Consider the following 27,842-nt stretch of genomic DNA (forward strand, 5'->3'; position numbering starts at 1 on the left):
TACCTGTGCAGATGTGGGTAGCCCCCAGCCTGCTGTAACTTGATGTGTCCTGTGGCCCTCCTGAGAGAATGCTTTCTTCAGAACAAGATTCCAGATCTTACATGTGTGGATCCTCTTATTCCTAACCCTCAGCACAGGGTCTAGTAACAGGGGTCTGGGCATACTTGGTGAATTGAGCAAGTATTTTATTTACTGATGTTTCTTGTGGACTTTTTTTCCTTTTTAATCCAGAAGTTTAATCAGACTGCCTTCTGGATCTTTATTTAAAACACTGGTCTTTTTCAAGACATTTTCATTGGAACAAAGGCTTATTAGGTTGATGTGCTGATCCAGCCACGTTCCGGGGGCCTTGGGTATTTGAGTTCTTTTATGGTAAAATGTCCATTCCCAGCCCCCTCCCCGTGCCTCCTTCACTAGCATGTAGAGCTAGTTCGTGGTGTTATCCCACTGTCCAAACAGCATGGACAAGTAGAAGGTGCAGGGGTGGGGAGGCCTTCAGCCTGTATGAGGTCTCTAAGACAAAGCTAGCAGTGAGGGGACTTTGTGTTGAAAGGTGTGCCAAGTTAGATGAGACTCTCTGTGGTTCTTCACTTCTGCCCTTCCCATCTCCCCACAGCCCCCACACTAACACCCTCTTGGCCCAGACCATGGCTCTCAAAGTGAAGGGATTGAGGGAGGGCTCAGTTTTACTTTCATGAAATCTGAAGCTGACAGGTTACCACTGAATCGCTGTCTGGCATCCAGAGGCCAGTGTCCCAGTACCTACTTAACATGGGTGTCTGGGCCTTGCTTCCAGTGGGCCTCAAAACTGCTAATTATCTTTGATTCCAAGAAGTTCTTTGTGTTTGGAATTTTCAGCCTGCTTCCTTGACTCAATGGCCACGTTGGGCCTGGCAGCATATGGCTATGGAATCCGCTATGAGTTTGGGATTTTTAACCAGAAGATTGTCAATGGCTGGCAGGTGGGTGAAACTCGGTTCTTTCACTTGTTTCCACCTCTCATGTGCAGAAGAAAACAAACAGGTACTTTCAGTTCAGTTTTTTATATGCTAAATTCCTTCCTGGAGAGATTGTCTGCCCGTCCTGGGCAAGGCAGAGGTGGGATAGGTCGGGGGTATCCTGTGAGCTTCGTGCTTCCCTTAGAGCTCTATGTGGGCTGCCAGAGGCCCATCTTCTGTGTGAGCTCATCACATACAGCTTCTGTGTGAGCCTGGGAAGCCTGCTGGGTGGGACCCAGGGCCTAACTGGCCTTATAGGTATTGCCAGGTGCTGCCTGCTGGTTCCCTGTTGTACCTCAGCATGGAACAGAGGTGGCCCTCTCTGGTTTACCCTCAGTGGGACAATTGACCTGGAGTAGTTAGAAGAAGAGTTATTGTAGGTTTTGTTCCCACCTTCTGCCTTCACTCCCCGACACCACTGAGGGGACTGTGTCCTGTGCCAGCCTCTGCAAAGCAAAGTGCCTTGAGGAAGAGTGGGCTTAGATCCTGAAATATCAAACCATAGCTAAGTGAGGTGGCCAAGAACACATTGGTGGAAAGAATATAACCTCACAGTGCAACCTCAATGTCCTACACTGGGCAAGAGGGTCATTTCCCCTCATTCAAAACTTTAAAATGGGGGCACCTGTGTGGCTCAGTTTGTTAAGCATCCAGCTCTTGGTTTTGGCTCAGGTCATGATCTCACAGTTTGTGAGTTCAAGCCCCAAGTGGGGCTCTGTGCCGACAGCGCAGAGCCTGCTTGGGATTCTCTCTCTCCCTCTCTCTGCCCCTCCCCTGCCCATGCATTCATGTGCATGCTGTCTCTCTCTCTCTCTCAAAATAAATAAATAAACTTAAAAAAAAAAAAGACTTTAAAATCGAAGGTATGGCTATTCCACTTGATTAGAAAATAGTTTATGTGATACAATTTGGCTCCTAAAAATGACAGACAAAGCAGGGCTGTGGTTGGGATTAAAGGTTTGTAACAGGAGAATAGTATAGAATATAAACAGATGGATGCCTGGGGTGATGGAAAGCTCCTGTATCTTGATGAGGCTGGGTCACAGGTACGTGCAATTGACAGAACTCCTCAAGAGTATCCTTAAGGTTTACACATTTTGCTATCTATATATTAACCTAAAAAATAAACACAGGGTGAACTGTACTTAATGAGGTGCATGCTGAAGTGTTCGTGGAGAAGTGTACAGATGTCTGCAACTGACTTTGAAATGCATCAAGAAATTAATGGGTCGATGGATGGAGGATATGTGATAAATCAAGTATAGCAACATGTTAACAATTATGGAACCTAAGTGGAAGGTGCGTGGGTGTTCACTGCCAATTCTTTTAACACTTCTTTATGTTTGAAAGCACTCATAATAAAAAGTTGGCAAAGAAAAGTGTGGCTAACAGTAAAAGAAAACTTAAAACAGATTTGTATCTGTTGCTTAATTTGTAGAAGTACTCTCTCCAGCCTTAAAGAGAACTCCACTCTTCCTCCTGGTACATTACAGGTAGTTTCATGCACAGTTCCTTATGTGTGTGTGTCTGTCAGAGGCACCCCAGCCCTTGTACCCCTGTGTCCTTTAACCCATTCCAGCTCCTTACAGTCGATGCAATGTGCTTTCATAAGACAGAAACTCTGAGGCCCCTCCTTACCTACTTGGTGTTATGGTTAAAGGCAGAAAGGTTTTTTGTGTTGTTTTTTTGTTTGACCACAGACATTTCTTTCTTCTGGTGTTCTATTTCTGTATATTATTGCCATCTTGCAAAACAATTTAAAGACAGTTGTGGGATGATAGGTGAATCATAAACTCATCCTCCTCTCACCCTGTTTTCATGAGAGCCAGTCAGTTTTTAATGGAGTTTAGCTGTAGCATAATTAAATGTGGGCAGTGGTCAGACAGCAGTGTTGTTGGCCATGGGGCAGGGAGAGGGGTCTGGAGAGGACACCCTCCTGCCTCTTGTACTTGAGGAGATGCTGCTTCTGCAAACTGCTCATGGAATTACGTTACAGGAGATGACCAGGCTTTGGTGTTGGAGAATTTCACTAATGTACAGACATGGCACCAGATCAAAAGGCAGGACTGGTCCCATGATGAATAGCTACCTGCACCAGACAGAAAAGCCCAGCCAGAAGTACTATGGAGAGACACATATTGAGGCAATAACCTCAGCTGTGTCACCTCCCTAAAACTGCAACCAAATATTCTTCTTTTACTTCTGTGTAGGAACCATTAAGAAAAAAACCCAGAGCACCTGGCTGGCTCAGTTGGTAGAGTGTGCGACTCTTTGATCTTGGGATCATGAGCTCAAGCCCCACATTGGGTACAGGGCTTACTTAAAAAAAAAAAAAAAGACAAACGAATAAAAATTTTTGAAAACCCTCAAAGTAACATACAGGCACACCTTATTCTGTTGCACTTGGGTTTATTGCGCTTCACACATAATGCATATTTTACAAATTGAAAGTTGTGGCAACTCTGCATCAAGCAAGTTTGTTGGCCCCATATTTTCAACAGTATTTGCTCACTTTGTCATTTTGGTAATTCTCACAATGTTGCAGACTTTATTATATTGTTCTGGTGATCTGTGATCAGTGATTAAAACTTGCTGAAAGCTCAGATGATGGTTAGCATTTTTTAGCAATATTTTTAAATTAGGTATGTACATTGTTTTTTTAATAATTAATTAATTAAATTTGGGGGGGAGAGAGCATGTACAAATGAGTGGGAGAGGGAGAGAGAGAATCCCAAGCAGGCTGCATGCCCAGCGCAGAGCCCCCACATGGGGCTTGATCTCACAACTGTGAGATCATGACCTGAGCCACGATCAAGAGTCAGATGCTCAACTTGACTGAACCACCCAGGTGCCCCTGGGCACATTGTTTTTTAAGACATAATGCTGTTGCACACTTAATAGACTACAGTATAGCATAAACAAAACTTTCATATGCACTGGGAAACCAAAAAATTCATTTGACTCTCTTTTGCTAAATTGGCTTTATTGTGGCAGTCTGGAGCCAAATCTGCAATATCTCTGAGTTATGCCTTTACCTGGGGTTATTTGTTAAATTTGAAGAAGAAAGACTCACTTATTTAATTTATATTTATAATTCTTTATACATTGCCTGCCAAATTTGTTTATTCCGAATGCTTCTACTCAAGGATTGTTAGACTCTGTGGGGCTACTTTTAGTTTTATTGGTGGGATTCTTTTTTGTGTATTTACTGACTTTGGATACCACTAAGTGCAGTTTTTGGAAAATTGGCTGCTTCAAGGAAGGCCTAGCACAAAAGCAATGTCTTCTAGTTGTGTGTGTCCAGGCATTCGTGCTACAAAGGCAGCCTGGCCCCTGGCACCTGTGAATTTGTGGTGTCATTTTCAAAGTGGTGGACTTCTAGTGATTCTTTTTTTTTTTTTTTTTTTTTTTTACTATAACAGCTTTATTTAGTTATCAAGTGTTTTTTTAGTATATTTACAAAGTTGGGCAGCCATCACCACTATCTATTTCCAGAACGTTTTCATCACCCCAAAAAGAAATCCAGCATGGATTTGCCGTCACACACTAGCACCTGACAACCATTAATCTATCTGGTGTCTCTGTGCATTTGGCTGTTCTAGACATTTCCTATGAATGGAGCCATACACTACATGGGCCTCTTCGACTCAGCGTCTTTGCAGGGTTTATCCATGTTGTAGTACGCAGCAGAACTTTATCCTTTTTTATTGCTGAATTCAGGTTGTTCTTAATGTCTTTTTACTTTAATGCATTCTTCTGAATTTTATCTGAGTTTGTTTCTTTAACAGGACGACATGTTAATTTTTAAACACAAGGCCTTGACTGGAACTGGACATCTTTGCCTTGTAAATAGGCTATAGTTTATTTCAGTGCTGGATGGCGTCGGTATCTCAACAGCATGGTCATTGTGGGCAGTGGAAAGGGGTGGCCCTGCGCCCATGACTGTCTCCCCACTGCCACCCAAGAGAGCTGACCTTACCACCGGCCCCTTTCCAGGTGGAGGAGGCAGATGACTGGCTGCGCTATGGCAACCCCTGGGAGAAAGCCCGGCCCGAATACATGCTTCCTGTGCACTTCTACGGGAGAGTGGAGCACACCCCTGAGGGTGTCAGGTGGCTGGACACTCAGGTATCCACCCTGAGCATCCCCAGGGAAGTGTGGGGCTGAGTGAGGTGGCTGCCACATTTTGTCATCACTCCTCATTCCCTTTGGGAGTGGGAGGTGTGCTGTTTCCCCAGAGGACCTGACCCAAGGTGACTGACTGGGAGGTTTTGTTCTCATACACTCAATTCTTACACATTGTCAGGGCTGCCCAGACAGTGGAAAACACTCAGAGTGAAGCCGCTGTCTTTGCAGTTTAATAGGGGCTTGTGTTGGGGTTCAGACCAGCAGTGATTGAATGGCTAGCAGGACAGTGTTGTGACAGGGGCAGGGTGTTAATCTCTGGAGGGACATGGATAGTCCCCAGCATCTCTAGACAGCAGGTGCTTGATGCATACATTCACCACAGTCACCACACACCACAGGCCTCAGTAGTGTCTCTTGGGTGCCGCCCACCATTACTGAGCTATCAGAGTCCTGGGCATGTGGTGGTCTGGATGGATGTCCCAGCACAGGGCACAGGCACTGATGAGGGAACCAGGGCAAGAACATGGAGAGTCCAGTCCAGGCTCTGGGATGGTGGACAGTGCACATCTGAGTGGTTTCAGCTAAGGGACTGAGGGGGGTAGCAGGAGAGCTTTTGTGAGGGGGTAGCTGTAATGAGCAAGGCTCAGCCATCTAGATGTGGGGCAATGAGCCCAGGAGACTGGAGAAGTCCTAAGCATGCAAAAGTGAGTCATCCAGATTTTCTGCAGCATAAGTTTTAAGGAGTGCATGGGCTAGGGTTGGCTGGAGCCATGTTATGGAGGCCTAAAATGCCATAATAAGTTGTATTTAATTCAAAAGAGGAGAGAATAAGATCAGTTATCTGATTGCATGTGCTTGTAGAAGATGAGCATGTCATGTATGTAGGGAGGCATAGAGACCGTTGGGGCATTTCTGTCAGCCCTGGGCTGTTAGGGATGCTTTGTAGGGCTTGTCACTGGCTTGGATAGGGCCTTGGGGGGCAGGGGAGCAGGGAGCAGGGGTGAGGGTAGAGGGGAAGGGAAAAGTGATTCTAAGGCTCTAGTGATGCTATCAACACAGTCCTTTTGGCTGTCAGAGCCGCTTTCATCTCATAAAGCCACATAGTTGAACTTGTATGAGCCCCCGTGAGCATACCTGAATGTGAGAAACCTCATCAGAGGATCTGAGGGTTGGAAGTGACCTTGAGGCTGGTGTGTGTCTTCCTGTGCTTGACAAGAGTAAAGCAGATACTTGTGGACAGACTGGAATCGGGGGTGGGAGGAGCGTGGCAGGTTCTGTGGGTAGAGAGCAGGCCCTGCATTTTCTGTTGTAAGTGGAGTGTGGGCTGGTTTGGTTTCTCTGAGGGTTAGAGGTCAAGTCTCCCAACAGGAGGAGCCTTTTGCAGGCATTGGAAAATGGAAGTCAGAAATAGAAGTCCTCTGTGGAGAAGTTAGTTTGGGTCGTGAAACTACACAAGTGGGTCGAGTGAGAAGAGGAAGGAGGGCAGAGAGGACAAGGACACTGGAGTCATGACTGCTAACAGAGTGTGAGTGAGGTTGACACAGTGGCACCTTGAAGATCTGAGTGGGAAGAATTCTTAAATCAATGCCAGTGTGGAAGGAGGAGAAGCTAGAGAAGACAGAATGACCTCAGGAGTGTGGTCAGGGCCTTACTGCAGAGCCATCACAGGTGGTCTTAGTTGGGGAGGCCTGCAGGCTTGGCACAGGGCAGGTTGCAGGGATTTGGGGCACAAGGAGAAAAGCCAGAGGGCAAGCAGTTTGGCTACCAACGGGGAGCAGAATGCTGCTGCTGGGGTGAGAAGGCCTGGGACTGGGGACTGTGTTGCTAGCTGACTGGATCTGACCATCTCTCGGCCAGGTGGTGCTGGCCATGCCATACGACACCCCTGTGCCGGGCTACAGGAACAACACCGTCAACACCATGAGGCTGTGGTCTGCCAAGGCACCCAATGACTTCAAGCTCCATGACTGTGCGTTCTGCCCCTCTTATTTCTGTTGGATGGCTTCTCCCAAACTTGCCCCGTGAAGCTCTTGTCTTGTCTGCACTATCACTGCTGTGCAAAGCACAGGACTCTCAATGTGGAGGGCAGAGGGCAGGGTCCTCAGAGCACCAGGGCTTCCCAGGGAGAGCCCACCAGCAAAGCCACTGCTCGTGGAACCCTGTGCCCTCAGGAAAGACCAAGGGGCCTAGGGCTCTGCAGGATGTGTGGGGGATACAGGTTGGGCCTGGGGCAGAGTGAAACCATGGCTCTGGGGGCACCTTCTGTGCAGGAACGTCCCTCACACAGTTCAGGGAAGTGAGGGAGGACCTTCAGGGAAAGGGCACATGAGGAGTCAAGGCAAGGGATGTGGGTTCTGACCTCACTGTTTCTGCCCCTAGTTAATGTGGGAGGCTACATCGAGGCGGTCCTGGACAGGAACCTGGCCGAGAACATCTCCAGAGTCCTGTATCCAAATGATAATGTGAGTATCTCATGTGGTTGCTTCTCTTCTGCTAGGAAAGTGTGCTAGGGGCTGGGACTGTCTAGAAGGACCTATTTGCTGGCCTCCCATTCATCAGGTGAGACCACGTAAGTAGCTACCAGCAGCCCTGTGTGGCTCCTCGGAGTGAGGGCACCACATGCTTGACAAAGCCCCACAAGTCCAAGTGTGCCTGTTAGCATCTCCCCTTTGCTCTCTCCCTAAGAGGATACAGCAGGAGGTTCTTGGCCTTGCCTCACATGTCTATACTGCTGTGTACCTGGCTGCCCCTGAGGCTGGCTCTGAGCTGACTCTGTGCAACACCGTATGCAGAGCAACATGTGGGAGATGTGAGAACTTGTCAGACCTCACGTACAGTCAGTTTCTGCTCTTCTGGCATGTGATGCCACTTCCCCAGGAGTTGGATGAGCTATTTCTCAAATGGGAATAGCAGTCCCCACTTTTCAGTGATGCCTTGAGACATACGCCAGTTATGGTTCGAAAAGCTTTAATTATGTGCCACCACCCACTAGATGAAGTAACAATCACAGTCCCCAGTGATTGCTACTGAGTTTAGTGTCTGGTGGCTTTGTTGTTGCCAGACAAGAGCCCTTAGAATTTGCCTTTGTTAGTGGGTTGTGTGTTCTTTGTTTTATCAGAGTAACAGGTGCACATTAGTAGCAAAGGGAATTGGTGTTGAAAGGCTCACAACCAAACATACCCCATTCCCCCTTCCCCTGCCAAGATTTTAAGCAGATTCTAAAGCTTCAGGTACAAGGCATTTTTAGGACACTGACACTTTGGAGCTTGTGCTTCTGAGTGGCTCTGGCTGTTAAGGAACGAGACCTGCATGCCTGGTGTCCTCACACAGGGCACCGTGACCATTTGCTGGCTGCTTCCCTATCTGAAGATCACACACAGGTCAGGCCATCTAGACCTTCTGCTTGTGCCCCTGAGCTGCAGGTTACCTGACCTTGGGCCCTGGGATGGTGGTGATGGAGGTTTCAGCACCATGCTGACACTCAAGGGCTCTCATCCTCTCATGCACACATGAGTCTCTATGGTCCCTGGAGCAGGGCCTCCCAGCCTCTTGCCCTTCTTGAGCCCTGGGGTGGGGATGGGGGGGTCCCTGAGGACCTGTGGTGGCCCTGGTGGCTGTTGTTGGTGCCAGCGCTGTCCTGTGTCCACAGTTCTTCGAGGGGAAGGAACTGCGCCTGAAGCAGGAGTACTTTGTGGTGGCTGCTACCCTCCAGGACATCATTCGCCGCTTTAAGTCCTCCAAGTTTGGCTGCCGGGACCCAGTGAGAACCTGTTTTGAGACATTCCCAGACAAGGTGGGTGTTGATGGGTCTTGTGCAGAAGGACAGGACATTCCCAGGCTTGATTTCTATCTCAAGGCTGGGCGTGGGTGAGGAGAGAACAGCAGCCCCCCTCATTTCCTTGTCATCAGGGGCCAGGCCCCCTCCTCTCTGACCAGGGCCACACTAGGTGTCCTAAGGAGCAGCAAGGGACACTGTAAAATGTTCCCGTGGCAAAGTGTGATGCATTTGATGGGCTGGGTTTAGTGATTTTAAACAAAGCCAACATATCCTCGGTGAGAGGAACATTCTGGGTCAGGGGGAGCTGTGGAGAGCAGAAGAGCCTCCGTGGGGTGCCAAGGGTCCTACTGCAGAGCCAGCCCATGGGGTCTTCCCAACCCCTCCCTGTGGCCCCTCTTGCCCTGTTGTCCTCCCTGCTCCTTGGCTGGTTTTCAGGCTAGATTCAGCATCTGTGCGTGATTTCAGCTCCCTGCTGTCAGCCCTATGGATCAGGCTCCTCAGGGGTGGGCGGCTGTGAACCCTGATTCTGCACACACTGACCACCGTGGCACCCATGAAGATGCAGGCAAGGGGATTGAGGGGGATCACCCTGTGTAAACTGCAGGTTGCCATCCAGCTGAATGACACCCACCCAGCCCTTGCCATCCCTGAGCTCATGCGGATACTGGTGGATGTGGAGAAAGTAGACTGGGACAAGGTAAGCACTGAAGACAAGGGCACAGGGCTGGGCACATGGGGTGACTGTGTTCCCACACTGATGGGCATGTGGAGTGACACTGTCCCTGTCACAACTGGGTATATAAGGTGATAGTGTTCCCTGCAGACCTGGGCACATAGGGGTGACAGTGTCCCCTCACCTTCCAGCCTGTCCCAACAACAGTGGTGAGTACTGAGCTGGCCCTAGGATGTTGAGGAAGGCCTATCCCCTGTGGCCTGGGGAGTACAGAGGGACATTGTCCTTGAGAAGCAGGGCCATGAGGAGGCAGATGTTCCAAGAGCAGGTCTGGGGTTTCTCCCAAGGGACTAGGACACCATAGGTGGAGCAGTGGCACAAAGGCACAGAAGAGCAGTTTTCTGGAAGACTGGGAAAAAATTCTGACACGTCTTAGAGCTTCTCATGTACATTTTCTCATCTTAGAATTGTGGCAAGAACCGCAGAAGTATTAAGTGTAAAGAAACACATTGTTTAAATTTTTTATAAGTTCTTCTGACTCAACTTATTTGGTCCTGGATGCTTGTAAAGCAAGATTTTCCTGATCTAGTTTAAATCAACTATAAGACTTTAGAACAATTTTCATGTCATTTTGTAGAACCCAGAGCCCCCTCTGGTTTGGGGTGCATTCCTGGGCGGGGCTGGGCAGTGCCCCCATGGTCCCATCTGCCCCTGGCCAGTGGAGGGAGGCCACACAGTTTCCCAGTGTTTCCAACTGGGTGTGAGATCAGTTTGGTGGAAATAAAGTAGAAAATTGTTTGATGCTCTGTTTTGTTCACAAAAAATGGTTCACAGAAGAAAAGTGAGTGATGCCAGGTGATGAGGTAAGCATCACTCATTTATGTGTGTGTACTATGTTAGGAAGTAGAATGTTCGTGGTCACGTTGGGAAGGCAAAGGGCATGGGCTCACTTGTAGGTTTTGAGAAGGTTCTAGATAGCCCCAGAGGGCAGAGATATGTAGCCACCTGGGCCCCTTTCAAGTGGGATCCGAACATCTACCTTTGATGGACTTTTCCCTGAGCATCTGGTAGAAAAGTAGATTGTTTCTAAACAAAACAATTTGGAATATTCTGGAATGTTCTAGGCCTGGGAAATCACAAAGAAGACATGTGCATACACCAACCACACTGTGTTACCTGAGGCCTTGGAGCGCTGGCCTGTGTCCATGTTTGAGAAGCTCCTGCCACGGCACCTGGAGATCATCTACGCCATCAACCAGAGGCACCTTGATGTGAGCAGGGTGGGGGTGGGTATGGGTGGGAGCTTTAGGGATGCTGCCCCCGAGATGACCACCCCTCCTGTCGTGATTGGGGATGGAGGTGGTGGGCTGCACCTGCACCTGGAAGAGATGGAGGTTCCTCCTGTCCTCTATGTGGAATTGTCTGGCCTGCGACGTGTATCTTCTTGCATGGAATAGCCCTCTGTCCAGCAGAGGGCTTTGGGGTCCCGGGGCTGTTGCTGGGTAAATCTCTTCCCCAGACCTAGACCCCTGCTGTGTATGTGGGAGTCGTGGATTTAGGTCTTTTTGAAATGTTCTCATTCCCACGTGGGGCTCAAATGTAAGAGTCTGTTCCTGGAATGCCAGAGGCCTTGGTCCTGAGACACCATAGCAGCATTTGGATGATTTGGAAATAAAGCAGCATTTGTCTTTCCTCTGTTACCCATGGAGAGAAGAGTGCTACAGGGAAAGGGGAACTTAGAATCCAGGTGTGCTTGTTCAGTTGTTTAACCTTTTGGTGAAAAAGTAGCCGTTCCCAATTGGTCAGACCTTGCCTAGGCCAACAGGGCAGCACTCTCGTCTTTTCCTTCTAAGTCACATGGCACATCTTAGCACCACGGTCCTCCTGTCACCTCCCACAGAATAGCTCTGTCGAGTCCTCCCGCCAGTCACGCCTTTCCCTGGGCTGCAGCAGTGTGGAGGAGCTTCCTGCTATGCCCGGGGCTCTCAGAGGTGCATCCAGGGAGTTTGAATGCATATCTGGGGTGCAGCAACCTTGGGATTTTCTTGGAGGAGGCAGAACATCCCATGGGGGCCCCTGGGCTTCCTGTTCACCACTTGCTCACCTTCTGCTCTCTGACTTGGCTACAGCACGTGGCTTCCCTGTTCCCTGGGGATGTGGACCGCCTGCGGAGGATGTCTGTGATCGAGGAAGGGGACTGCAAGCGGATTAACATGGCCCACCTGTGTGTGATCGGGTCCCACGCTGTCAACGGCGTGGCGAGGATTCACTCAGAGATCGTGAAGCAGTCAGTGTGAGTGGAGCCAGCATTTGCGCTGACCTGGGTGTACCTTCTTCTTGACCCTAGACTCGCCTCTGGGCACTGTTGGCAGCCATACACACAGTGGCTGGGGCATGTTGCCCAGGCTCCACACTTGCTCTCCTGCCCTCACAGGTACTGTCTGAACTGCCCAGGGCATGTTATTCAGTGGCTGAGGACACCGTGGGCAATGTTAGGGCGTTGAGCCTTTGAGTTATCACCAGTGCCACCTCCTCTTTTCTGTGTCCTCTGTCTGTCCAGACAGATGCTCTGTCTTGGAGCCATCTGCTGCTGGCCAGGTGCCAGGAGTGCCCTGCTCAAGAGTGTCCCAGGTTAGGGCAGGAGGAGTCAGGGCTCGTCAGCAAGAGGAAGGAAGAATTCTTAGATCAGATCTCCCAGTGTTTTCCCTCCCTCTTTTGGTGGGACATGATTTTGAAACTCCTTCCTGCCATCCTTGACCCAGATGTATGTAGAGTACCTCGGTGAGCACCAGGTAGACCCCAGACCAGGTCTGTCTGTGTGGAGGCTTCTGTGTTCCTGGTACCAGCCCAAGGGCTTCATGTGTTATAGTCTTTAGATCCTCACAGCAAGCCTCTCAGAGAGGTGTGTCTCCATTTTACAGATGAGGAAACTAAACCCTGGTTCTCAAGCTCTATGATAGCCCATACCCTCTTCAATGTCACATTCACTGTGGAAGATGGCCAGGTTCCATTACCTGTGTGGTTATTGCTATGTGACTAAATGTGCAGTGCTTTGAAAAGCATGTGCTCCATGCTTACTGTTCTCAAAAGAGGGCAGCAAGGCTGACTGCTCTGTGCTTCTTAGAAAACAACAAAAAAAACTGAGCTTAGTGATCTTCCAGTTTGTTTGTTGTGACATTTGTCTGTTTCCTGTGTTTTAGCTTTAAGGATTTTTATGAGCTCGAGCCAGAGAAGTTCCAGAATAAGACAAATGGCATCACACCCCGAAGGTGGCTGCTCCTGTGTAATCCGGGGCTAGCCGACACCGTTGTGGAGGTGAGACCAGCTGCCTTTGAGTCCCCGGAGAGCTGTGAGCACAGTTAACACGTCATCTGTTGCCCAAGGCCCTCAGGCCCATCACCAGTGTGTTGACCAGTGGTGGCTCCTGGCCAGGGACCCCAGGTGGGGTCCTGCTGCCACCCAGATGTGGGAGTGCTAGGCTGGGCTGGGCAGTCAGTCAATGGCCCCAGAGGCCTGTGCAGGAGTTCAGAAGTGAGGTCCTGGGCTTCAAGAGGGGCTGGGGTGGGATCACCTGGTTGAGCAGCAGCCACAGGCCCACTGAAGAGGTTTTGGGAGGCAGAGATGCGGTGGTTACTGATTGTTCATGTGCTTGTGCACACCAGGTGACAGCTAGCCTTGAGAATGCAGTAGGTGGCTGTAGGGTGGTGCCCGCTGAGAGTCTGTGGTGGGGACATTGCCTGCCTGGGCTGCGTGTGTCAGGGAAGGCATCCCTGGAAAAGGGAGGGCAAGACAGATCCAAAGGGCTAAAAGGAGGGAGTTGGGAGCAGTGAATCTCTGTTCCAAGGCCCTGTGGTGGAGGGACGTGGCCCACCCAGGAGCTGGAAGGCCAGTGAGGCTCAGTGCCTGGCGAGGCGGGCAGAGGGAGGACAGGCCTCGGAAGTGGCCAGGGCATTTGCAGGCTAGGAGTTTTCCTCTTGATCCTACATTAGCAGCAGGGAGACTTAGCGGGGTACTTGATGAGAGGTACATTTGGACTGACCACGCTGCTGTAGTGCAGAGAGTTCAGGGCCAGGAAGTGACTGGAAGGTGCTCTATTATTTCACAGACTTGGCAGGTGCAGAGCCTTGGGGATAGATGGCAGACAGGGCCCAGGCCAGGAGGAGCCGCTGGGCCACGGTTGGCCCCCAGGTTTGGGGCCTTTCTGTAAAGGGGACAAGGGAAGCTCGTGGGATTGTTGTGGATGTTTGAGCTTGACCAGATTGGGACATAATGTCAGGAGCAAGCCCAGGGACTGAGAGGGAGGCTGGGGTGGGGCTGCCCGTGGTGGTCAAGGCCACAGTGTGGGGGTATTTCCCCAGAGCTGGGCTGTGAGAGAAAAGCTGGCCTGGAGCCAAGCCAGAGCAGATCCAGGGAGGAAAGCAGAGGTGGGGATGACAAAATGGAGGACAGTCTTCAGGAGGACAGGTCCTACAATAGGCAGAAGGCATGTATCCCCCCTTTTTTTTTTTAATTAAAGAAAAATTTTTTTTAATGTTTTATTTATTTTTGAGAGAGACAGAGTCTGAGTAGGGGAGGGGAAGAAAGAGGGAGACACAGAATCAGAAGCAGGCTCCAGGCTCTGAGCTGTCAGCACAGAGCCCAATGCCAGGCTCAAACTCACAAACTGCAAGATCATGACCCGAGCTGAAGGTGGCCTCTTAACTGACTGAGCCACCCAGGCACCCCAAGCATGTGTCCCTTTATGATTCTCCAGAAAATCGGGGAGGGTTTCCTGACTGACTTGAGCCAACTGAAGAAGCTGCTGCCATTGGTCAACGATGAGGCACTCATCAGGGACGTGGCCAAGGTCAAGCAGGTAGGCCCAGCATGGGGCGGCATTCCTGCGTGTTCCAGGTATCTGGTCCAGTGACTGCCAAGTCCATCCATCCCACTCAGCCCTCAGGTCATGGAGTAGGCAGGCAGATGGGTGCAGACCCCAGAGCAGCCTGGGCATGCCATGGCCCCAAGTTCTGCAGGAAGAGCTCATTCCTGGGAGGTGCTCCAAAAGTCTATCTGGTCCTGGCGTCTATGCACGGGTGTGCTGCTTGGCTGCATGAGAGCCTCTCCCCAGGGCAGCCAGCCTCACAGCCAGACAGGCCGGGGCCACTGGAGCCCTCTAAACCTGACAGGTGGCAGCCTTGATGGAGAACTCAGTCCCTCATGAGCCTGTGTCTCTGCTGGGCTGCCGCATGGTCTTAGGGCCCTGAAATAGTCCTTCATCCTGAGTCTCCTCCCCACTGACTGTCCCATTTGTGTCCTTTATACCACACTCATGACTCCCTTTTATTCTGCTTTTCTTATCCTTTCGCAGGTTTGCCTTTTGGTCTAGTTTTCTGTTTATTTCTGCGACTCTTGGAGTGTGCCCACCTTCAGCACCCCATTCCCCCATCCTCCCTTCCTCAAAATGTCTCCACCCTCAGCTGTGGCCTCTAAGAGTCCCCACCTTGCTGCGTGGCTTGTGGAGGGACAGAGATGTCCCCTTGGCTCTGAGTGGAAAGCTGGAGCCTAGTCAGACCTTGGGGACTTGTGGGGTTCGACCATCTTTGTCCTTTCTCCCCAGGAAAACAAGCTGAAGTTCTCTGCATTCCTGGAGAAGGAATACAAGGTGAAAATCAACCCCTCCTCCATGTTTGACGTGCATGTGAAGAGGATCCATGAGTACAAGCGGCAGCTGCTGAACTGCCTGCACATCATCACGCTGTACAACCGTGAGTGTCCCTGGGGGCCACAGGGCCCTGGCTGCAGCCCTGCACAGTTCTAGTGGGTCCTCTGTGGCGTCATGGGACTCAAAGGCTGGGCTATATGTTTACTTTAGTTTTTAGTTCAAATTTAGTTGTTTGTCATTAGACTTGTCTTATTTGGAAAGATTTTACTTATTAGAGACACTTAAAGTGCACTTAAAACAATGAAATAGAATGTGTTAAATTTATACACGTACCTTAAATTGTTCAGGCAGCATTCAATTATGAGAGCAAACATGAATCAAAGACCCCCAAAAGTAAATATGAATATTTTTTAGATTTATAAATATAACAAAGCCTTAAGGAAAAACTTATATTTTAAAATTTTGTAATTTAATGCTGTGACTATTCATTTTGAAAACCAAAGGAACCACAAATATTCTTTTCAAGATGCAAAGCTCCTTTCAAGAACATCCTCCCATGCGCCAGCTACCCCCCACCCCCTGCAGTCCTAGTCTCTGCACGGTCTTGTGTACTTCCCAGGACCTGCCACTTCTGGGCCTGCTTTCCGTGGCGTCCCGTGAGTGCAGCTATTCTACCAGGCAGGTAGCTGGGGGCCTGTGCTCATTTCCACCTCACCATCTCCCTTCCCTGTGCACGCACGGTTTCTCCCTGGTCCAGCAGACAGCCTTGATGCTCTGCTGTGCCATCCCAGTCCCCAGCCTGATTTCTGTCACCACCAGCCGTCCTGCCCTGCCTTCCTGCTTTGATTTCCCTTTGGTTCACTACAGCCTTTCTGTGGACCACGATCTGAATTATTGCTTGTTTAGAACATGGAGGACGGTTTGCAGGTGACGTTGCTGGCTTTACTTTCTTTCCTTAAGCATCTTTCAGGTCTGTCCTGCACTGTCTGGAGGATGGGGCATTGGTGTGTTGTGCTGTCCTGAGTACCTGTGCTAAATTTACTGGGCTGTGTCTTGGTGCTGAGCATTGTGGGTCAGTTTTCCCTGATGCTCAGGGCATTCTGAATGCATCTATTGTGGTCTTGTATTATTTCTAAGAAGTTTTCTTGAAATGAATTTAAAACATTTGTTAGGTGCAGCTATTCTGGTTTTCTTCTTCCAGGATTCCAGTGAGGTGCATGCCAGTTTCCTTCCACCTATCATCTTCTTGTCTCTTCATTGCTCTCTGAACTTTTCTAAAGGTCTTTCCTTCTCTATGTTGTCTGCTTTTCTTGTTTCCATCCTTTGTGTGTGCTGTGCTTTCTGTGTCTTGCCTCTCTCTTGGCTTCTTGTCACTCCCGTGTCCTGCCAGTTCTCATTTTGTGCACTTTCATGTCCTGTCCTCCCCCTGAGGTCTTGGTTTCAGCTCCGTGGACTCTTCCAAGCTGACGTCCATCACAGGTTGGAGATTTGGGTATTCTCACTGGGATGTCGGTTTCATTTCTTGTCTGTAGCAAAGCCACGTATTGTGTTTGTTCAAATTTGCCTGAGCTGCACCTCCCAGGGCTACCAAAGGGGCTTTGTGGCACCCCAAGGCAGCTGCGGGCACCTCTCTGTGCAGCCGTGGACTCCTGTTTCTCCAAGCCCAGGCTGGTTCAGGAGGCCACCTGCCCTGGCTCCCCTGATTTCTGCCCTGGGGGCCTCTGCCCCAGGATGCCAGACCTTCCTCTTGGGTTTCCTAGAGGAGAGGGGCTGGTGAGGTCTGCCCTCCTGGCCCCCATCCTCCTTCCTGTGCCCCAGACACCAGCGCTGCTGACGGCTCCTCTGAGGAGGCTGGGTCCTGAGACCTCTGTGCTCAAAGCCGTATTCCCCACCCACCCTGTAAACTGGCAGAACTTGTTCAGTGGCCTGGACTTTGTGTCTCTTTCCTCTTTCTGAGTTTTGGTGGAAGTGTAGTTTCTGTTTTATTTTTTCCTATTCTCTCTGTTGTTCTGTCTGATTTCTGGAAACAGGAGGATATCAGAACTAAGGCACAGCCATGTTCTTGGCAGAACCTGGAGTTAGTTCAGCCCTGATTCTCACTGCTCTGGCTGGTTCTTGGCCTCTGGGGAAGGCAGTGTAGGGCTGCCTCACCCCTCTGTGAAGACATCCTCCAATACCTCCCATATACACTGATACTGAAAGCCAGGGGCCTGGTGAGAACACCCTCAGTCTGCTGGAGCTGCAGGGGAGCTGACTGTTGTAACTTGACCCTCTGGCTGCCCCTGTGTGGGAGAGCTTTGGGATAGCCTCTTACCTCTTATCACAGTGAAGGTAGGGGGGCGGGGAACTTGGGGTCTCGCCTGACATCCCTTGAGGGCTGACAGTGCCATTACCATGATCTCAAGGTCCCCTCTTTGTCATATACCCATCATGTGCAAAGGCCTTGACAGCTGGTGACTGATTGGACTCAAGCCAGGCACCTGCTTTGGGCTGTTCTGGAAACAGAGGTGCATCTTTTCCTGTGAGCCTTTTGGAAGAGTCTGTTTCTGGCCTCCTTCCTCACCATGGGATATAAATGCAGAATCTAGGGGGCTTGTCCCCCTTTTGTAAGTGGGAATTCTTAATAGACACATGGGGGCCCAGTGGCTGTGCATGTCCCCTGGTTTGGGGTTGATCTCTGAGGATTCTGGTCACCATCCTGTGTCCCAAAGCAGGGGCATGTCTGGCTTCAGTGCCTTATCTGAATCTCTTGTTTGTCCTACAGGAATAAAGAAGGACCCAACCAAGGCCTTTGTGCCCAGGACTGTCATGATCGGGGGCAAGGTGAGGTGATGTTCTCTTTGCATCTTGCTTGATATTTAGCCTGAGTGCACAAACCACCATGCTTTTTGTCAGTGCCACTGTGTCCCGACTTGAGTGCCAGCTGCGCAATGGGCTGGAGACTGCAAAGGCTCAGAGGCAGCATACACACGGAATGCCAGAGGCCCCCTGCTTCCCCAGGTGTGCTTGTGGGCTGAGTAGGTTCAGTGTCCATCAGCTCAGCATTAAGAGGGAGCTGGATGGGACCCCAGCACATGAGAGTGGGGGTCCTAGCCCCAAGGGGAGTCCCCAGTGGACTTGTTGGCCCTCCATCCAATGCCTTTCCTTGTACAACCACCACCCTTCCACACCTGTGCCCAGCTCTCAGGTCCCAGCATGCTGCCCACTCACTTCCCTGTACTCGTGTGCTGAGTGGACATAGATTGCTGGCTGCTTCATCAGCCAGATGTATACCCATGGTGAGTGAGCTCAGCCTAGCTTTATTTCATTTTTTATTCACCGTGACACATGCTTTTGGATACTCAGTCACATAGTCCCAGTATGTTGCCATTACTCATTGATGGATGGGTTTTCTCATCATACTCTGTGCTCTAGGGCTGGTGTCCCCAACCTCTGCCACTTTCCCCCAAGAGCCTCATTGTCATCAGAGAACATGAGGACACTGTGGAGCCCAGTTGTTTTATGGGGGCCTACCAGGTGGGGCCAGGCACTGTCTGCCCAGCCAGCAGCTCATGGTCATCTCCCTGAGTGCCTGCCATTTCCTTTGTTAGTATCCCAGTGTGCATTTCTTAGAGATACAGGCTTTCAAACAGTTTTTTAAATGCTAATTATTAAAATTTTTCAACATAGACAAAAGTAGGAAGAATAGTAATAATATCCATACACCTATCCCAGATTCCGCTGGATCATTCCAAATGAGTTCTGGACCTGGAATTGCTTTACCTCTAAGTATTTCACATGTGTTCCCAATGCTGTTTTCCTCCAAAACCACAATAAGTACAGACCCTTTTGAACACTACCACATGATACCATCTTCTCATGTAGATAGTAAAGTTACAGATATCTGGAATAGTTTGTTTGAATCTGGACCCTGGCAGGGCCTAACCGTGTAATTGCTTGCTGTCTGTTAAATCTTGTCATCAGTAGGTTTTTCCCCACGCCTACCTCTCTTCTCTCTCTGCAACTGATTTGTTACAGAGATTGGGCTTTGTGTCTTCCCCAGGTTGGCTTTTCTGAGCACATCTGTCTGGCATGTCCAGTACGCCCCTTAGTTCCCTGTGTTTCCTATAAGTTGGTGGTTCTAAAAGTCCTGTTCCTTTCATGTCCTCATTTCTGAAGAGCTGGCTAGAATTGGAGAACAGGTTTGAGGCTGGCAGGTTTCAGCACAGGCTGGGGCAGCTGTCAGGAGAGGCGCTTGGTAGAGCTGGGTCACGGGTAGACATCACACCCCACGGAGAGCAGGTTCCTCTGTCATGAAGCTGTCTGCCAGACTGCATGCAGGACATGGAGGGGGGGGTGCCACTCAACTGGGTGTGACCTCAGTGATCTAGCATGGGGCCCCGGTTACAGGGAATGATGCCAGACCCTCCGAGGACCCTGTGCTGCCCAGCACATAGGTGTGTTCATGCTGAATTTCCCCTCCCATCTCCAGGCAGCCCCTGGTTACCACATGGCCAAGATGATCATCAAGCTGGTCACATCCATCGGCAATGTCGTCAACCACGATCCAGTTGTGGGCGACAGGCTTAAAGTGATCTTCCTGGAAAACTACCGAGTGTCCTTGGCTGAGAAAGGTAGGCCCATGTTAGATAGGAAGGCCTGCCCCTGCCTGGGCACAGTATGGGTGGTTATTGCTGGTCCCAGACACCAGGCGCCCCAGCCAGAGGGAGACTTTGTTCTAGTAGTAAAAGGCTTTGGGGAAGTTCTCTGCCCTTCACATGCGGAGAATTACCCTCAACCTTTGTCTCTGTACTTTCTCACTTCTTCCTGTGACCTCATTCCTTCTCCTTGTTCTGCCCCCAGTTTTCTTTCCTGCTCCTAGAGCTTGCTCTTGCTGGCAGGATGTGCTTCCAGGGCAGCCTCCTCCCTCCCTTCTCCCACCCCCAGAGGATGCGTCTGCTGTCACCACCTATATACTCTCAAGGGCATTACCTACTTGTGATCTGGGCCGGCACCTGCCTCTTTGGTCCTTTCTAAGAGCAGCCCGAGGCCTGACAACCCAGCCCTTTGGTGAGAGCTCAGGCTGGGGCTGCTCCTTCAAGGATGTGTGCTGTCATCTGGAGAAGTTCCTGCAGCCAAATGTGCCTTGGAGCGTGGCTTTCCTGACCTGGACAGGCCTTTCTAAACTGGCCACTTGTGGAGACCCTGGCAGGAAGGTGATTTGCCCAACCAGGTGATGGGAAACCTGAGCCTGGAATTCTGGCTCTGAGTAGTAGGCACCTCTGCAGCTCACACAGATCAGCTGCTGCCTGCTGTGCTGAGTAACGATGTGCAGGCAGATATGCTCCCCTCTCCTGACAGCTCAGCCAGGTCATTGAACTGTCTCTCTGGTCCCTCTGCTGTCACAGACCATATGCGGTTCAGGGTCAGTAATGTGCTTAGTTCTTCACTGAGCTTCTGGCACATCTTACTGCCCTTTGCACGTGGAACTCCCCCTCCTCACTGTTACATGGGACCAGCTGGCTCCTGGGCATCTTCAGAACTGGTCTTGGGGTACCTGCTCTAGGGCCTCAGAGCTGGGGTCTTAAACTTGCTGCAGCAATGTGTCCACTGTCACATTTGCTCATGTCCCTCTGCCTTCAGTGTGGAGCTGCATGGGGGCCAGAGATGCCTGTATCTCTTTATCTTGGCTCCTGGGCTTGACCTTGAAGAAGAGCTGGACTTCACTCTTCACAGACCCTGAGTGCCAGCCACTGGGCTGGGGAAGCAGCATCAGCTCCATTGACAAGCTGAGAATGTGGGAGCAGGGATGCCAAGGCAGGGTGGGAAGATGAGGCTTTCCCATCCATCATGTCTTGGAGGCACAGGGAGCCCACCCTTTGGAGACACCTCAGGGCCACTGCATTTGGGTCATCGTTGTGGCTGGTTGGGCCCAGTCTGCACACAGCACAGAACACAAGGAAATTGCCCCTGCCTTCCTAGTTCTCTGGTTCTTTAAGAGTCCAGTTTCCTTTTGAAGTGCTCTGAAGAGACTTATGGGCTGACGGCATGAGACAGAAGTGCTGTCAGGATGAAAGAGAATGATGACATCAAAAGCAAGAACCAGGGGACCCCAGAGTATGGTTGGGCCTGGTCCCTGGAAGGTTCTAGAACAAAGGTCCTTTGCTACCTGGGGTCTTCTCTTCAGGAGTCACCATCTTGACCTCAGGCTGCCCTGGATCAGGAAGGGAAGCCCTTAATAGGTGGGCAGGGTGGGCTGCAGGGCTCAGGCCCATCCTGGAGTGGGTGGGAGATGGCACCTGCTCTGGGAACGCCAGCAGTGGGCGTGTGGTGTCTTGCACAGTTCCCATTGCTGCCATGCTGTGAGCGGTCTGTGGTGATGCACCTTCTTGTCCACCTGCTTGCAGTGATCCCCGCCGCAGACCTGTCACAGCAGATCTCCACTGCGGGCACCGAGGCCTCGGGCACGGGCAACATGAAGTTCATGCTCAATGGGGCCCTCACCATTGGCACGATGGATGGCGCCAACGTGGAAATGGCTGAGGAAGCTGGGGCTGAGAACCTCTTCATCTTTGGCATGCGTGTAGAGGACGTCAAGGCCCTGGACCGGAAAGGGTGTGTATTCCTTCCTGTGCCATCGGGGGCACTACAGCATCCCAGACACTGCTTGGAGCACTGGGGGTTGGGGGTGCCAAGAGGGCTCTGGGAGCCAGGCCTGCGCTTGCTGGGAGAGATGCCCGCCTGGCAGGTGGGGGTGGCTGTGGGCATGCTGGCTGAGCCTGCTCCTGGCCTGAGCACCCCACCAGCTGTCCTGGGAGGCTGGCTTGGGTGGGAGCTGGCTACTCTGTGCTTGTCTCCATGAGCCCAGTCCCTGGGGTCCAGAGTGAGTCTTTTCAAAAGGGTAGAAGGTTCTGGTCTCTGGAGGGAAAGCTCTGAGCATTCAGCCAGTGTGGGGATTTGGGGCTGAGCTACTGCTGAGATTCTCTGGCCAGATTCTGTAAAGTAACCCTTGAAATAGTTTCATGTTTACAGACAAGTTGCAAAGATAGCACAGAGTCCTATAGACCCTTCTGCCATCTCCCCTGTTGCTTACATTTTCCTAATTAAAGTCATACGTTATCAAAATTAGGTAACCAGTAGTGGTGCATTGTTATTTATTAACGTCCATACTTAGTGTTTCCCATGAATGTCCTTTTCTGTCCTAGGATCCCTTCCAGGGCACCCCTCTGTGTTTAGATAGCAGGTCTCCTGTCTCCTCTGGTCTGTGACATTTTCTCAGCCTTTCCTCATGTTTCATGACCTTGGACACTCTTGATCATGACTGTGGACACTCTTGAGTCTGGCCCTAGCCTGATTCTGAACAATAATTAAAAAGAAAAGACAGTATTGCCTAATTGTCTAAAAGCCCTCAGGGGAGTTGGTGAGGCCTCAGGCACTAGCCGGGTGAAAACCCAAATGTCACCTAAAAAGTCACAGCTTCAAGATGAGTTAGATGTCTCAGCTTGAGAGTACACTGCCCCATATGCCCTTTCCTACCTGCCCCTTATTTGGGCTTTCTGCTCCATCCCGTGTTCTGAGACTGCATATCTGCTCCATGCTTCCCTCCCCAACTCCCTGATGGCCAAGGACTGTTGTGTCTGGTTTATGCTTCATTTCCTTCTTCATTGTCCCAGTGGCAGGGGGCAGGGTGGTGGCAGGAAGCAGGGGGCATCGTTAAGGGCAGGGTGCAGCAAGGTGGGGTGGAGATGGCATGCAGCAGGCCAGTTCTCAAGCAGCCTCCTGTAGGAGTGTGATAGTGCCATGCCAGTGATTGTGTGTCTTCCAGCAATCACAAGGAGCCGGTGGGATTCATTCTGCACACCCAGCACATCACTGCAGGGCCCAGCAGCACTTGGGCCTGGAGCCTGGGGCAGTCTCGGACCAGGAAGGTGCCCAGTACAAACAGCCCTGCAGCTCACCCTGAAGGCTGACGCTTGGCCCCACCTCCCCACAGGTACAATGCCAGAGAGTACTACGACCGCCTGCCTGAGCTGAAGCAGGCCGTGGACCAGATCAGCAGTGGTTTCTTTTCTCCCAAGGATCCAGACTGCTTCAGGGACATTGTCAACATGCTGCTGAACCACGACAGGTTTGTCCTTATGTCCTTCCCCACTGGCTGGTCAGATAGATGGGTCCTCCTGGTGGGCTCAAGACTGCACTTTGGGAGTGACCCTGGACCGAGGTGAGGCTGGCTCCCTACCCCAGCCCATGGGCAGAGCCTCAGGCCGCCAACCTTGACATGCTATACCCAGGGCCTGCTGTGGTCTCTGGAGGTGCTTGAATGCTGGGGGACCCTGGTGGTAGGGATTGCTGGTTCATGATCTGGCCCTAGGCCCCCCAGCACTGGCTGACCCCCAGAACGGCATGACAAGCAGAAGGTGGTTTCAGATGGGGCTGCCTGGAGGCATTTCCTGAGTCCTCTCTTCCCCGGGGAGAACAGGAGTCTGGGCAGGACACACCAGAAACCTCCAGGAAATGGGGGGTGAGGGGCACTGTGCCTCCACAGTCATGGTCCTGCAGTCCCAGCTGAGGCAAATGTTGGCCGGTGGTGACACAGAGTGGTTAAAATGGAATTAACTTGTGACATAAAGTACGATGTAGTTAATGGTTTTTTACAACACAACTATCCCTGATTATAACATCCACATTTACAGACTCACTAATTTACAGCAGGTCAGCAATGCCACTTGCCCTCTTTTGACAGTTCTTTGCTCCACCCTGTTGGTAAGAATCCTTGAATCTGGCAAATGCTGAGAATTGACCTCTGTTCCACTCTCAGTTGCCTTTGGATTGGTTTTGTCTATTGCTCTTCCCATGAGTGCTGTGAGCTGGTGTCAGATCAGATTGCAGCCCCACACATACAGGGCTGGGAGCTGGCCCCTGGCTCAGTCTGTGATCAAGGAAAAATTTAGCCGTTTCATGAATTGTCCCTGTGACTCCATCATAAACAAAAATGCATTTCTGTGTTCATAAATCCTACATTTTTACCCACAACATCCTTTCTCTAGACCACCAATTTTTGGCCCAGTTAGACCTGGGAACAGATGGCTGCGTAGAGCCTCACTGTCATCCTGTGCCCCCTCACCTGGGAGATGGAGTCCGCAGGAAGCCTCTCAGCCTGTGTGGCTCTACCCCACATGCATGGAGAGGGTGCATTGGAAACACCCACTTCTTTAAAGAAACATAGGCTTAAAACAAGGATTTTATAGAATAGTACCCCAGGACAAAAGTATTGCTCATTAGAGCCACCTCTGTGGCCAGGTGGGCTCTGTCATCCTAAAGTGTGAGGACCTGGATGGCTGGGACCTGTTTCCTGACCACCTGCCACGGTGGACCACCCTCTTGTCTCCCATTTCAGGTTCAAGGTGTTTGCAGATTATGAAGCGTATGTGGCATGCCAGGCCCAGGTGGACCAGCTGTACAGGGTATGGTTCTCGGGCCCCAGAGCTGGTGGGGGCGGCCCTGGCAGGATAGCAGCAGGGGACATCTATGAGGTCCAGTCCCGGGAGGTCATAGTTCACCATTGAGCTGCATCATGGACTCAGGCTGAATGGGGCTGCTTCCACTCAGACTGACTTAGCCGTCTCTCTGCTCACCCCTGGTAAAGGCTAGTGCCCCTGGGACCAGGCCGCTGTCCACACTGGCACGTTTCCACACAGCCTGCGAGCAGCTGCCGCAGAACACAAGTGAGCAGGACAGGAGTTTCCTTCCTGCAGACGGCAGAGGCAATGGGCAATGCCTCAGCCTGTGGTCTGCACTCCCATGTGGCTATGATCAGGAGGGTGCAGGGAGCAGGTGTGGAGCCAGGAAGACTTGTATGTGCACACAGAAAGCCTGTGTTTAAAATGAGAATGGGAATGCTTCCTTGGAAAAGTGTGAGCTTCAATGTTAAGTAGAGTGAGGGACCCATAGCTGTGAGGAGCAGCCTTTTTAGGGCAGGACCACTGCAGCCAGCTCCCTACTCCTTGGTAAAAGTGGACAAGGGAGGTCCTGTTTTCTGTGTGGAGCATGTGCTGGCCAGTGTCCCTGGGGGAGTGGGTGTCTCCATGTGGGGTCTCGAGGGTGTCCCTTGGTGCCCTCTTCTCTCCCCTTTCCTGGGGGTGGGGAGGGGAGGCAGTGGGAGAGGACTCTGGCTACCATGGTGTGACCGCAGAGTTGTGGGTCGGATGGATTATTTCCCAGGTTCTTGGACAAGGCCTGTGGGATTTGTATTTCTGATTTGTTGCTGTTCTGGCCCCCACCCCCTGCCCTTAGGAAAGCTGTCCTTCGGGACCCATGAAAGAATGGGGGGGGGGGGATGGGAAACTGAGTGACTAGGCAGGGCTCTGGGGGGATCCTTTGCTCCTCTGACCCAGACCTCAGCAGAGTGTGCCCTTTCGGGAAGACTCCTCTTGGTGCTGGCTCAGTCTACGGGTGGTTGCCAGGCTCTGGGGGAAGCTGTGGATGGGAGACCACCTGGCCATTTTCCCTGGATCCAGCCAGTGGCAAGTACTCACCTGGTGGTATTTCTTTGTCATGGTGGGCCGTGCCCCAGAGGACATGGTGCATTTTGAGGTCCGGGACCTTCTCAGACTCCTTGCCCTTGTATCTAATCATCTGGTAGCTTTTCTGGTTGGTGGGTCCCCCCATTTGAATGAGCTGTTGATTGCAATTTCCTCTTTGTTCATCAAGCTTCCCAGGGGCTAAGAGCTCATCTGGGAACAGTCCTGAAGTTCTGGAAGTGCAGGTTGTCTTATGTGGTGCCTAGGATTACTCAGCCTCTCCTTCCCTCTGCAGAACCCCAGGGAGTGGACCAAGAAGGTCATCAGGAACATTGCCTGCTCAGGCAAGTTCTCCAGTGACCGGACCATCACAGAGTATGCCCGGGACATCTGGGGCGTGGAGCCCTCTGACCTGCAGATCCCACCCCCCAATCTCCCCAAGGATTAGGAGCCCTGGCAGTGGCCTTGCTTGTTTCAGTGCTGTTTCTGGAGGGCCATGGGGATCGTGGTGGTGGCTTGGGGTGGGAAAGGAAGGAAAGATGTAAAGAATGAGATATTCCCAGTTTTCTGCAGGAAATTGGGGCTCACAGCACTGACCAGGGCAGCTGGCCCCGCAGCTTTAGCCCACCTGTCCCAAGGAGGTGGGGAAGGTGGAGCCACCTGCTGGGCTCCTCTGAGACCTTGCATGCACCTTGCAGTGAGCTTGTTTTTAGTTTTGAGCTTTTGGATTCTGGGGTCTGGGCAGGTAGCTGTGGCAAAGCCTGGGGAACTATGTGTTTCTGCACTACATGGGCTACCCAGCTGGTGTGGGTTTCTGACCTCCCTGGCCCAGCTGTGCTCCTGGCTGTGCTGGGAGGGTCCAGTACTCCAAGCCAAGTCTGCAACTGCTATGTAGGTGCTCTGGCCCAAGTTTCCAGACTGATCAGATAAAGGGGCCCTGGATGAGTGAGGGTCACATGGATGAGGACACCTGTGTCCGGCATTTCGGGGGTTTGGGCTAGGACAAGGCTGGCTGATGCAAAGTTAGCTTGGTTTTGCTTTTTCAAGAGAAAAATTAACTTCACAGGAAAATGAAAGTAGCTGAAGCCTTTTCTCATTTTAGCAACTAAAAATTGTACTTCTGAAATTTTGTCCTGGGTTGGCCCAGCCCTGGGGGCCTGGGATGGAGTCACTGCCTTTGCTGGAAAGGCTGATAGCCCAGCCCCTGCTGCAGATCCATGCCCTCCTTGTACCCCTGCCCTGTCCTGGGGGCTGTGTCTCCTGTCTTACACATGAGGCTAGTCTCCTGTCTCCCTCCCTGTCTACGAGTACAACCAAGATGGTCTAGGAAAAGGACTGAGCAGGCCCAGAAGGGAGCCCACTTTTCCACTCTGCCTGGATGGCAGGCTGGTGGCCGTAAGGGTGGGTGAGCCCCTCTCAGCTGCCCAGAGGAGAGAGCCAGGAAGCAGCCTGGCACGCTTCACTGCAGGCTTATTGGAGACACGGGTGGGAAGCACCCTTTCCGAGGCTCTGCCTCCTTGCATGCTGGATCTCAGTGGCACAGGGTTCTGCCCTCACCCCGGGTCCTGACTGCTCACAGAACCAGGCCATGGAGGATTTGCTCACATGCACACTTCACCAGAGCTGCAGAGGTCTGGTGGGGAGGCCCACATTCCAGGGCTGTGGTTGAATCCATGACACCCTCTGCTGCCCCATTTCTTAGGCCACATGTGGACCCATCACTGTGCCACTTGCTGTTACTGCCTTGTGTGAGAAAATGATTAAACCTTCCTGCCTGTGCTTGGTTGACCTGAACTGTTTTATTCTGTGCTGAGAGCAGGGTGGGAGTTGGGTGGTGTGGGCCTCAGATCCTCCGCTGTAACAGCCCGTCACTGTGGGATTAAGGACAGACCACATTCTCCTATCCCAGCTGTGAGTGGGACTTAAGAGTATGTGTGCTGAACTGCCAGCTCACAAAAGAATCGTCTAATCTGCTTCATAAACTTATCTGTGTGTTGGCATTTTGGGTGCAAATTGCATTGGTTCTTTTTGCACCTGTCTTCTGCCACCCACTCCTGGCCCTGGAAAGTGGAATGCTCCAAAAAACCAGAGCATTTCCCCCTAAATTGTGTAGCTGCAGGCT

At 51.4% G+C, this 27,842-nt stretch overlaps 1 protein-coding gene across 1 annotated transcript in view; it reads left to right on the plus strand.

Annotated features, from left to right (window-relative positions):
- PYGB (glycogen phosphorylase B) overlaps positions 1 to 27,499 on the plus strand; it is a 58,551-nt gene extending 31,052 nt beyond the window's left edge. Inside the window, exons 4-20 of the mRNA XM_019437179.2 lie at positions 859 to 962; positions 4,995 to 5,126; positions 6,984 to 7,095; positions 7,506 to 7,588; positions 8,776 to 8,919; positions 9,509 to 9,601; positions 10,702 to 10,848; positions 11,707 to 11,870; positions 12,778 to 12,892; positions 14,331 to 14,432; positions 15,177 to 15,324; positions 17,986 to 18,044; positions 19,693 to 19,834; positions 21,608 to 21,815; positions 23,194 to 23,328; positions 24,598 to 24,664; positions 26,016 to 27,499. Coding sequence (XP_019292724.2) covers positions 859 to 962; positions 4,995 to 5,126; positions 6,984 to 7,095; positions 7,506 to 7,588; positions 8,776 to 8,919; positions 9,509 to 9,601; positions 10,702 to 10,848; positions 11,707 to 11,870; positions 12,778 to 12,892; positions 14,331 to 14,432; positions 15,177 to 15,324; positions 17,986 to 18,044; positions 19,693 to 19,834; positions 21,608 to 21,815; positions 23,194 to 23,328; positions 24,598 to 24,664; positions 26,016 to 26,168 — 2,108 coding nt within the window. The 3' untranslated portion in view covers positions 26,169 to 27,499. The remainder of the gene's footprint in view (positions 1 to 858; positions 963 to 4,994; positions 5,127 to 6,983; positions 7,096 to 7,505; positions 7,589 to 8,775; positions 8,920 to 9,508; positions 9,602 to 10,701; positions 10,849 to 11,706; positions 11,871 to 12,777; positions 12,893 to 14,330; positions 14,433 to 15,176; positions 15,325 to 17,985; positions 18,045 to 19,692; positions 19,835 to 21,607; positions 21,816 to 23,193; positions 23,329 to 24,597; positions 24,665 to 26,015) is intronic.
- The last annotated feature ends 343 nt before the right edge of the window (positions 27,500 to 27,842 follow it).

Source organism: Panthera pardus, unplaced genomic scaffold, assembly GCF_024362965.1.
Source record: "Panthera pardus isolate Hobbes unplaced genomic scaffold, ASM2436296v1 HiC_scaffold_25, whole genome shotgun sequence".
Taxonomy (NCBI): domain Eukaryota; kingdom Metazoa; phylum Chordata; class Mammalia; order Carnivora; family Felidae; genus Panthera; species Panthera pardus.